The following is a 12699-nucleotide window of genomic DNA, read 5'->3' as shown; positions in this document are numbered from 1 at the left end:
AGGGGAAAAAACAGGAAAATAATAAGTCATGGGAAATACACTTAGAATTATATATAGTTGAGATGGTTTGCAATGCCAACTATACATTAATGCAAATCATAAACTTTTTGTTGTGTAACTACCAAGAATCAGTTTGTCTTTATCCTATAAATTACTCAAAGCTAGTAACAATGATGATAAGATACTTATCCATTGAGTTTTTACTACATACCAGACACCATTTTAGGTATTTAATTATTACAGTTCATTTCACTAAATCTTTTTCCACAACAAAACCACAGAGAGGACATCAATAAATGCACTTCAGAGGTTAGGTCACTGAGAAGTAACTTCCTCTAAGGTGGAGAAAATATTCAAACCTGGTTTACAAGATTTCAAACTGTGTGCTCTTAAATGCTTATTAGAAATACTGCTGGCAATATGACTATGAAAATGATTTGATAACGGGATTCTAGCATAATCGAATGATAATCTTCCAAGCCTCAATGTAACCATTCTAAATAGATTATCATGTAACATGGCTTTCAACTAACAAGCTGGGAATCAAAAAAGTAAATGAATCATACTAATTTGAAAAATTCCAAACCAATGTGAGTCCCATAATAATTTTTAACTAGGGCAATTCCTTAAAAGTTTCCTCACACAATGACAGCAAAATATTTTCTCAATTGTCTAATATGATTTGAGGATTTGTACATAAAATCACAAAGGTGCTTAGAAACTATAAAGACAGTTCATATGTGTGTGATGAGGAATGCAAGGTTTTCAGTAGGTATAGAGTCACCACTTAATCATTACCTTTCTGTGTCTGGGCCATTTTTGGCTATAATCATCTTTAATTTTCCTAGTCCTCCCACAGGTGCTCTGTCTGTGCCCGTTGTAAACTGCAAGAAGAGTCTTTTCTGTTCATCTGTAAATGAATGAACGATTTCCCAGAACTCCCTAATGAGAAAAAATACAATACTGGTTTCAGTTTGGCATTCATTATGACTGGTACTAATATAAGCTTATGATTTGCATTTAAACTATATTAAGAGACAACTTGGAAGTTAATTATCAGGATAATATCACTTCTGGTGATTTAATAATTTCCAAGCAAATTTATCTTAAACAGTTCTGAATACATAAAAATTTAGATTACAATATAGTAAAATATTAGTACTACAATAGTAAAAAATTGAGAAAACCCAAGTGTGTAATAACAGGAAATGACTATGTAAACTATGGTATAATCACATTATGTAGAGTCAGTAACAAACAAAAGACAAAATCCTATGAATTGAAAAAGACTGAAAGGAATACTGGGAAAGATTAACTCCAGGTGCCTTTGGGTATATATTTTATTTATCCTTTCTCCATTATTCTCCTTGTCTACTCATCCTTTAACTCAGCTTTGGGGGGGAAAAGTGATACAGATTAAGGACAAAAGAAAAAAAAAGACCCCCTGCCCCAACCAACTGGCCCCAAATGCAAACAACTATATACATACCTAATAGCAGTAATACAAAAGTTCAATTTTTATAGGAACTAGAATACTTTTAACAAGTAATATGTGCTGTGTATGGAGGAGGAGAATTATTCTGACATTTCTGCCACATGCAGTTATTTTAAGAGAATGATTTATCCTCTGGCATTCCTAAAATCTATGTAATAAAAGCTATGTTTTAATGACACTTACGTTAGTTTGAGTTCTAAAAAACGAAATACAAGCTCATAAAGTGCAATCTTGAAGTTTGTTTGAATAATCAGGCATCTATAAAACATATATACACTAGTTCATAGTTAAATAATTTTTTTTTTTTTTTGAGACAGAGTCTCACTCTGTCACCCAGGCTGGAGTGCAGTGGTGCGATCTCAGCTCATGCAAGCTCCGCCTCCTGGGTTCAGACCATTCTCCTACCTCAGCCTCCCAAGTAGCTGGGACTACAGGTGCCCGCCACCACACCTGGCTAATTTTTTTGTACTTTTAGTAGAGGTGTGGTTTCACCGTGTTAGCCAGGATGGTCTCTATCTCCTGACCTCATGATCTGCCCACCTTGGCCTCCCAAAGTGCTGGGATTGCTGGCATGAGCCACCACGCCTGGTCTATAGCTAAATAATGTTAAGATTAAAACATTTTTTTAAAAAAGTATTTTTAGTCGCTTATATAAAATGCATTTTAATATTTATTCAGAAAGTTCTTTCCAGAGCCTGGTGTGGTGGCTCACGCCTGTAATCCGAGCACTTTGGAAGGCTAAGGTGGGTGGATCACCTGAGGTCAGGGGTTCGAGATCAGCCTGACCAACATGTTGAAACCCTATCTCTACTAAAATACAAAAATTAGCCGGGTGTGGTGGCGGATGCCTGTAACCTCAGCTACTTGGGAGGCCGAGGCAGGAGAATCGCTTGAACACAGGAGGTGGAGGCTACAATGAGCTGAGATCACACCATTGCACTCTAGCCTGGGAAACAAGAGCACCACTCCATCTCAACAAACAAACAAACAAACAAAATTATTTCCAGAATGTTAGCAGAGAACACCACACATCCCAAATCAGTAATTACAATTTTCTAGTTTTTGATATTCTAATATTCCAACATACTATTTTTATTACCAAAATGCTGGCATTTTTGTTGCTGCAACACCATTTATCTGAAATAAATTAAAGGTTTTATTAGAATTCTTGGCTTTCTCCAATCTCTTGCCACTTCCCTTCCCTGCCCCTCTACGAATCTACCAGTCAGCCAGAGAAAACAAAAAAGAAACACACAACCACAGAAAACGGGACGTGAAACTAGCAGGAGCATCTCTCAGTTAAGGAGGAAAGGAATCAGACCCCAGTTCATGACATTCCTTTTGGGGAGGCTGGCAAGAGAAAATAAGTCTGCTGTAGCACACAGCCCTCCAACATAGCAGAAAAGCTGCCCTGCAGTGGGTGGTAATAAAGCCTCCTCAAACTGCAGTGGGGCTCTGAAGCTTAACTGAACCAGCTACACCTAAGGAGGCAGATCAAAGAGCACCACCGAAGAGGAGAGACAGACCCTGCAGGAAGTGGCAGATGAGTAGTGGTCACAATGACCAGTCCCGCTATATAGCTGCTGCTTTGGTCTTTCTTTTAAATGCAACCTTTAAAAATTTTATACAATGAAAATAATTAGGGAACAAAATTTGTCTCTTCCTATAAGTGTTATGTGTGTTACATTAACACGTTGAATGAAATAAGAATGCATTTATTTAGAAAGCTGAAGAAAAAATAAAGAGGCTTCCAGATTTCCACAAAAAAGTGGTGGCTGTATCGATCACATCCTACTAACATCTCTAAAAATCTATCCAGATCAAAAAGGGGAGAAATAAAAAAAAAAACCCCTATGACTTAAGTCTAGAGTAAAACTAGGAGACAGAGCAATAAACTCCAAATACCATAGAAGTGGGGAAATGAGCAGGGTCCAGCAGGAGCTACATCGAAGAGTGGCTTGTGCAGAATCATACTGATTAGGGATCACCTAAGGCCAGACCGCACCCGCCGCCACCACCCGCCCCTCAACAGAGCACTACTGAGGGCAGGTTAGAGCACTGGCAACGGGGTGGTTAAAGGAAGGACTACAGAAAAGTAGTTGGGTCCAGCAATGGCAGGCTCAGGAATGCACCATGCATGAAAGGAAGATGGGTACCTTGGAAAGCAGAAGTGTCCCTTAAGTGGCTGTAAAGAGGTGGAAGCAGCTAATGAAAAAGAATCTTCATTAAGTGGATGGAGCTGAAAAATCAGCAAGTGGTGATTCTGCCCTTACTAAAGCAACAGAAGAGGGACGCCTTCAGCCAGGACCCCTAAAAGCCATACAAATTCCTCTCTGCTCCACTCTAAGGTCTAGTAATAACATGTCCAGAAAAAAAGTAACATCTATTATAGAAACATAAACAAGAAAAACAGAATTCCTAAGTCCAAATAAAGTTATTATGGAAAGAGTCTGGCAAATGAGAAGCAAAACTTTCCGGTAGACAAAAGTACACCAGAAAAATTCAGTCATAAACAACAGGAAACTCGTAACACCACATTCCAACACAAAGGGAGAATGTAGCAGCAGACAAGACAGACCACCAATGATGAGAAATACAAATTCAGAGAGAAATGAGCACATCTTAAATAGAAATAAGAATACTAAAAAATACTGAAGAAATATGCAAAGTAATTTTGGAAATAAAGGCTAATTTTATTATAAGGTGACCAAAGAAGAAGCAATATGACTAAAATTTCTACTGAGGACAGAGTCTAGAAAATTAAAAAACAAAGAAAATGAATAAAATAAACCTAACTAAAGAAATGCGTATCAAAGCATAGTAACGAAAAAGATTAATAGATGACTACATAAACATAAAAGCTTTCACCTGGCAAAAATCCTATAAGCAAGGTTAAAAGACAAATGGCAAACTGGGAAAAAATATTTGCAAATTTACCAGCATTAAAGGACTAATCTCCTAAACATATAAAGTTTCTAAAAATGAAGAAAACAACCGAGCAGCAAAATGAGCAAAAGACCATATAAAACTATAAACAGCTCTTAAGTACAAGAAAAAATGTCCATCATCATTCATAACTGAGGTAAACTCAAAAATTGTAAGTATAGTAAAATACCATTTCTCAATTGGCAGATAAGTAAACATCCACATTTAACAACACATTATGTTTGGAAAGTTTTAAGAAAAGAGAGACTGTTGTAAACTGGTGGGAATGCAAAATGTTACTTTTCTGTAAAGGAGAATTTGGCAGTATCTAGCAAAATTATATATGCATCTACCATTTGATGCAACAATCCCACTTCTAACAATTTATCTTAATGATACCTTACATATGTAAGGAATAATGCATGAACATAAGAGGATTCACTGTGACATTAGTACTAACAGCAAAAGGTTAAAAATAACCTCGATGCCTATAAATATTGATAAGCTATGCCGCATCCACACAAAGTAGCAGTATTCAGTCCTACAAAACAAAATGGAAAACACCTCTGCAATGATGTAGGATAATTCTCAGGATACACCAGAAAGATTACTTTCCTAGTTCTGTCCTCTGATAAGGCCTACAAGTAGTAACATTCAAAACCAAAGGCCATACTTTGCATCTAAAATCTGACTTCTAAATGCCATTCTCCAACAATTTATTGGAAAAATAACTTATTCCAGGACTGAGACTGAATGTTCGAGATTAGCTAGAAACTTCAAAATCTAATAGAGTCATTTTAAAAGCACAAGAAGGCTAAGGAATTTGAATATCATTTAGAGTAATGACTGTGAAACATATTAAATACAAAAACACTGAGTTCTTAATATTCAAAAAGGCAGCAAAACCAACCAAAAAACAAAATTAAATTGTCACTATTAAAGTTATTACATTAACTTCTTACTCTAAAAACCTTAAATCTATTTTATCATGCCTTTTCAGTAGAACTGTTTTTCAAGGTAATCGAATGGCATCCAATGATGAGAAAAAACAGTGCCAGGTATATATGTAGGACAAGCAGATGGAATTTTTTTTTCCCTAAACAGCCATTTTGCAATCCCAATGAGATAACAGATTAATGATACTGATAAATACGGAAATCAGGTGAAGGGCAGATGGCACGTTCTGGAAAGATGATGATAGCAGTGACATAGTTATTATTTATTTATTTATTTATTTTTTTTTTTTTTTGGTTTTATTCCCTCCCAACCTCCCCTACAAAAAGAGCAAACTGAGAAAACCAAAGACCCAGAGACATTATCTATAACAAAACCATGAACCATTGCATATAAGTGGACAAAACAAAGCTCTGACAAGTACAAGACTGGTTAGTAAGGAAGCAGATGGAAGGTAACTGACTGGGTTTCTTACAGCCCTGTGAACAGGAAAAACCTCAATACTGCCAACCCACTGGAAAGCACAGGCCATCTGAAAACAGGGCTAAAAGTTTAAAAAAGTTCTACAGGATCTAATTTGCAGATGATTACAAAGGGATCATGATGCAGTAAGCTCTGGGCCCTTAAAATTCCCGAATACCAAATCCTCCCACCAAAACAAACCATGTACCAAGGAAAAACTTGTGGGAATAACTTCCAAATGGACCAGATCAAAGATAATAAAGACCAAAAAAAGTTCAAATAGTGTGTGTGGGGTAGAGGAGTAAAGGCGGCAGTTTCAGAAAGCACAAGGGCATATTTTTGACCATTTTACAAAAACACAGACTTCTCCCTGTCCCTAAAAAGCAAGAAAAGTTATCCTGGCCTATCTCTCCCTCGTGCAAGTATGAGACACTCATTTCCCTCACAAAAAAAGAAAAATAAATACATAACCAACAGAACACAGTGCAACAGTATAATTATTAGAGAAAGAGTATGTGCATATACATGAGAATGGTGTCCCTACAGAAAATGAAAGTAAACCAAAAAATATGGAAATAAAACATGAAAACTGTAAACAAATTTCAAACTGAGCTAAAAAGAATTTTAAAAATAACAGATCCTTAGAAATGGGAAATTTCAGAATGAGGGTAACTGAAGAAAAGAAAGCCATGACACAACTAAGGAGTAATTAGAAATGCAAGGAAAAAAATCACATCAAACACACACAAAAAAACTAAAACTAAATTAGAAGAAACATAAAGGTGAATAAAACAGAATACTACTACTAGAAACTGAAGGCAGAGGAAAAATCTTAAAATCAAAAACAAGTAAAGCCATGCCTGAGACTCTCCTAGATGGTCCAGAGACACAGTGATGCTGTGCACTGGCAGGAGGAATTCTGCTGTAACTGGTCCTGGGAGTGTTCACCTTTCCTGTAAGTGTTCCACAGCCCAGGGACACAATGTGGTCAGGAGCACTGCCAGGAACACCAGCAAGGGGGAGCCTGCCACAATAGGCACAAGGCTCACGAAGCACTCTCTGGCCTACGAAAATCTAGTGGGGGTGCTCTTCCCTCACCCAAACACACTCTGTGCAGCTCAGCCTGGAGAAGCCCCCTCAAGCAGCACTACTGGAACCCGTGCGAGCCCCAGTGGACTGAGATAAAAGCAACAAACCAAAATAGCACCACAAAGGCTCTGAAAAATGGTCACTGGAACCACAGCCCACAAATATATGCTAGTACCTACATGCTAAACCTAAACAGGTTACTACTGAAGTTAAAATTTTTTAAAAGTACAGAGTCTCCTGATATAATAACTAAAATGTCCGAGACACAATCCAAAACTTATCTGTCATACCAAGAACCAGGAAAATCACATGAAGGAAAGAAAATCAACGCCAACACTGGGATGAGTAAGATGTTGAAATTATCTGACAAGGATCTTAATGCTGCCATCACAGAAATGATTTGACAAGCAATTACAAGTTCTACTGTTTCAAAAATGAAACAATAGAAAATCTCAGCAAAGAAACAGAAGTTACAAGGAAAAAAAAGCAATGGAAATTATAGACCTAAAAAATACAATAGGAGAAAAATAATCATTAGATGGGCTCAACAGTAGAGTGAAGATGACAAAGGACAGAAATCTGAACAAAAGAGAGAAAATAGACTGAAAAATGAACCATACCTCAGGTACATGCGGAACAATAACAAATGACTCAACATTTGTATCATTAGAGGCCTAGAATGGAGACAAGAGTGACGCTGAAAGAACACCTGAAGAAATAATGGTTGAAAATTTTCCATGTTTGGCGAAAGACACAAACTTACAGCTTCAAGAAGCTGAGCGAACCCCAAACAACATAAATAAAACTATTCTTCAGGAATAAAGGGAAAATAAAGTCATCTTCAGAAAGAGAAAAAAAGAATTTCTCACTAGCAGAACTGCTTTTGAAGACTGGCTAATGGAAGTAATAAAAGATGGAATCTTGGAAAAATAATGGAAATAACAGAAACATGGGTACATACAACAGAGCATCACTCCCTTCATAAGTTCTATAAGTCATATTGGATAACTGATACAAAAACTGTTAACAGGATTAATCCTCAAAACAATACTATTTAAAAGTGGGGAAAGAGACGTAACTGAAATTAAGGTTTCCACATCTCATTCCAAGTGATGGTATTGATGGCAGTGAATGGTGATAAGTCACATTATCTATAATGTGATGCCCACAATGACCATGAAAACAACTATAAAAAACACATAAAAGGCCAGGCATGGTGGCTCATGCCTGTAATTCCAGCACTTTGGGAGGCTGAGGTGGACAGATCACAAGTTCAAGAGTTCGAGACCAGCCTGGCCAATATGGTGAACCCTCATCTCTAATAAAAATACAAAAATTAGCCAGGTATGGTGGCATGTGCCTGTAGTCCCAGCTACCCAGGAGGCTGAGGCAGGAAGATTGCTTGAACCTGGGAGGCCGATGTTGTAGTGAGCCAAGACTGTGCGACTGCACTCCACTGCACTGCAGCCTGGGCAACAGAGCGAGACTCCGTCTCAAAACAAAACAAAACAAAAAACAAACGAACAAACAAAACAAACCCAAACACCAAATAAATCAAGGGAAAATCTTAAAAAATATTCAAGTAATCGTGGAACACAATAAATAAATAACCATAAACAGAAGACAGAACCAGAAAACAATAAAATGGCAGACTTCGCCCTAACATATCAATAATTACCTTAAATAGAAATGGTCTAAATAAACAAATTAAAAGGTAGAGACTAACAGTTTTTATTAAAATGACAACTATATGCTGTTTACAAGAGATTCATTTCAAATTCAGCAACACAGGATGAAAGTAAAATGATAGTAAAAGACAGATCATGCAAACATTTAAACAGAAATGGTTACATTCCTATCAGATTCAGAGCAAAGAAAACTGCAAAACAGAAAAATCTTATATGATAAAGGATCAATCACCAAGACATAGTAATTCTAAGTGGGTATGAACCAAATGACAGAGCCTCAAAATAAATGAAACAAAACCCTATGACAGAGATAAAGAGATAAATCTCAGAAGCAGACCTATATACATATTCTCAACTGATTTTTAACATATGTGAAAAAAACAATTCAATGAAGGAAGAACATACCTAGAAAATACACAAAAAAACCCCAAATGGACTCTTGGTATTTAATCCCAGAGAAACACAAACTTTTTGTTTATAACTAACATCACAGTTAATGGTAAATATTATAGTCTCTCTCAATAAAATGAGGAATAAAGTAAGAATACCTTCTACCGAAGGTTCTAGCCAATGCAACAGAGGAACAGTAATAAATCACATAAAGATTGGAAAGAAAGAAACCTGTCTTGATTTGTAGATGACATAGCTGGTTACCAGAAAACCCTATGAAATCTACTAAATAACTACTAGAATACATCAATTTAGAAAGGTTATAGGATACAAGGTCAATATATAAAAATCAATTTTATTTCAATATAGTAGTAAAAAACAAGTGAAAAGCAGTATTTAAAAATACCACTAATAGCATTAGAAACATATTTTAAGTGTATTCCTAACCAAAGAGTAAATGATTTCAACATTAAAAACTTTATAAAACTGCTGAGATAAACTAACAAACATTTAAATAAATGGAGAGAGGTACGGTGTTCAAGGATTGGAAGAATATATTGTTAAAATGTGAATTCTCTCCAAATTGACCTACCCCGATCAAAGCAATCCAAATCAAAATCTCTGCAGGCTTTGCCCTTTTTTTCATTTGTAAAAATTCACTGATTCTAATATTTATATGCAAATAAAAGAGTCAAAGCAACCTAATGAAAAAGTTGTGGGACTCACAGCATCTGATTTGAAGCTGCAGTAACTATAACAGTGTCGTTTTGGCAAAAGGACCAAACAAATTAATAGAACAGAATGGAGATTCCAGAAACAAGGCTCACACACACATTGATTTTCAACAAAGGTGCAAAAGCAATTCAATGGGGAAAGAGAAGTCTCTTTTACACATGGTACTGGAACAAATAAATAAAACTATTTAGAAAATGAATGACATCCACTATCTAACAGCATCACAAAAATTTACTGGTGGTGGATCACAGATTTACACATAAAATTTAAACCTATATTATAGTATTAGAAGAAAAAATAAGATATTTGTGCCTTTGGGCTAGGCAAAGATATAAAAGGACAAAAAAAATAAAAGAAAAAATCAATTAGACTTCAAAAATTAATAATTTCTGCTCACCAGAATACACTTAAGAAAATGAAGCCACAGACTTGGAGAAAATAATCATAAACTACATATCAGAAATGGGCCTTTTATATAGAATATACGGTATTCCCCACTTACCCATGGGGAATGCTTTCCAAGACCTCCAGTAGATGTCTGAAATTGCAAAAACCCTGTATATACCATTCATGATTTATTTTTCCTTCTTCACAATTTCATAAATACTCATTTTTACCACAGATTTTAGCAACCTCAACATATGATTTTTAAATTCTTTCCTTAAAGGAAGCACTTTCCCCAGCTTCTCTTTGGCATATTCGAATTTCCAACATCACTGCTCTTGTGCTTCAGGGCCATTATTAAGTAAAATGAGGGTTACTTGAACACAAGCATGCGATACTGCAACAGTCGATCTGACCAATAGACTCAAAGTGGTGGGTAGTCTAGACAACATGGATATACTGGAAAAAGGATAATTCATGCCCTGGGTGGAAAGGTGGGAGATTTCACCATGTTACTCAGAATAGCATGTATTTTAAAACTTAAGAGTTGTTGGCTGGGCACAGTGGCTCACACCTGTAATCCCAGCACTTTGGAAGGCTGAGGTGGAAGGATTGCTAGAGTCCAGGGGTTTGAAACCAGCCTGGGCAACACAGTGAGACCTTGTTTCTACAAAAACAAACAAAACAAAACAAAAAAACTAAAAATTAGCCGCACAACTGTGGTACCAGCTACTCAGAAGACTGAGGTAAGAAGACTGCATGAGCCCACGAGTTTCAGTTTATAATAACCTGTAGTCATGCTACTGCACTCCAGCCTGGATGATAGAGACTTTGTCTCTTAAAAAAAAAAAAACCAACCAACCAACCAACCAACCCTCCCTCCCCAACCCACACCCACCAACACACACACATCAAAAACTCTTGAGTTATTCATGGCATTTTCTACTTAATATTTTTGGACCACTGCTGATCAAAGATAACTGAAACCAAAAAAAAAGCAAACTAAAGATAAGGCATAATGCTATATTTTAAGAAAATATCTATAGTCAATAGAAATACAAAAATCCAATATTAAAAAAGAGGAAAAGACACTTTTAGTTAAATATGTACCTACTATATGCTTTGGAAACTCCACTCCTACATGTTTGCCCAGGAGAAATAAAACATTTCCACAATAAGACTAGACAGCTTTATTCACAATAGTTCCAAACTGGAAACAATCCAACTGTCTACCAACAGGTAAAAAAACACATTTTGCATATTCATATAATGCAACAGTACTCCATAATTTTTTTAAAGGCACTATAAATCAATGCAATAACATGGATGAATCTAAAGAGTCTCGATGCAGTACAAGTATATAAGATTCCATTCATAAGAAATTCTAGAGCAGACAAAAGTAATGTACAGTGACAGCAATTAGGACAGTTATTGTCTGTTCTAATGGGGGACAGAGATTCACTGGAAGGGAAAACATGGGAACTCTGTGTTAATGGACATAGTCTATACCTTGACTGAAATATGGTTACATAAACGTAATTTTTAAAAACGAACCCAGTTAAGCCCTGGGTATTTCACTGTATTAAAATTTTACCCCACACAACATCGACACCACCATTATTACCACCACATTGATTAACATTTAGAGAGCAGTTAGGGAATCACATTATTTTGAAAATTAGTAAATAATGGGAAAGAATTAAGCATTATTGTATCTGATATGTACATATTTATATACATGTATACAGGTCCTATATGTGGATCTGTAATTTAGGGTAGTCATAGAGTTGATGAGAAAGAGTTTTTCTTAAGAAGTATTACAGGTAATAAAGGAAGGAGGAATAAAGAATTCAAATATCACAATTTCGCAACCCTTAATGAATTAGCAGATCTAGGCAATCAGAATCTATGATAAAAATTACTAGAAAAGACAGAAAGCAAGTGAGACTTTAAGTTATTCCTGTAAACCAACATCTATGAAGTATTTGGGAAGGAAATAAAGTCTGAATCTGTTTTTCGTTTTTTTTGAGACAGAGTCTCACTTTGTTGCCCAGGCTGGAGTGCAGTGGTGTGATCTAGGCTCACTGCAACCTCCGCCTCCTAGGTTCAAGAGACTCTCCTGCCTCAGCCTCCCGAGGAGCTGGGATTACAGGTGGCTGCCACCACACCCAGCTAATTTTTGTATATTTAGTAGAGACGGGGTTTCACCATGTTGGCCAGGCTAATCTCAAACCCCTGGCTTCGGGTGAACTGTCCGCCTCGGGCTTTTTTGCATGTATTTTTCAGTTGCTGAAAGAGCTCTCCCTGGTTTCATTTCTTGTTGACTGCTTAGAGACATCTTTCCAAATGTCCTTCCTTGTCACTTTTTCAAAGTTAGGGGCAGGGACTGCACGTTTTTTTGATTGGTAATTTTTGTTTCAAAGGTTTGATTCAGATTCAGAGTTGATTTTGCTAGGCACGGTGGCTCACGCCTGTAATCCCAGCACTGTAGGAGGCCAAGGCGGGCGGATCACCTGAGGTCAGGAGTTTGAGACCAGCCTGGCCAACATGGCAAAACCGTATCTCTACTAAAAATAC

At 36.5% G+C, this 12699-nt stretch overlaps 2 protein-coding genes across 15 annotated transcripts in view; one reads left to right on the top strand and one right to left on the bottom strand.

The window, feature by feature from the left end:
* Positions 1–12699, bottom strand: part of UBE3A (ubiquitin protein ligase E3A) — a 121414-nt gene that overhangs the window by 24004 nt on the left and 84711 nt on the right. For all 14 annotated transcript variants that reach the window (XM_050797982.1, XM_050797987.1, XM_050797984.1 and 11 more), the window contains one exon: positions 799–942. In XM_050797982.1, the coding sequence (XP_050653939.1) occupies positions 799–942 (144 nt within the window). The remainder of the gene's footprint in view (positions 1–798; positions 943–12699) is intronic.
* Positions 1–12699, top strand: part of LOC126959065 (uncharacterized) — a 186933-nt gene that overhangs the window by 105880 nt on the left and 68354 nt on the right. The window lies entirely within an intron of this gene.

This window comes from Macaca thibetana, chromosome 7 (genome assembly GCF_024542745.1).
Source record: "Macaca thibetana thibetana isolate TM-01 chromosome 7, ASM2454274v1, whole genome shotgun sequence".
Lineage (NCBI taxonomy): Eukaryota > Metazoa > Chordata > Mammalia > Primates > Cercopithecidae > Macaca > Macaca thibetana.
Note: the sequence above shows the minus strand (reverse complement) of the source record. Positions and strands in the feature narration are given on the sequence as shown.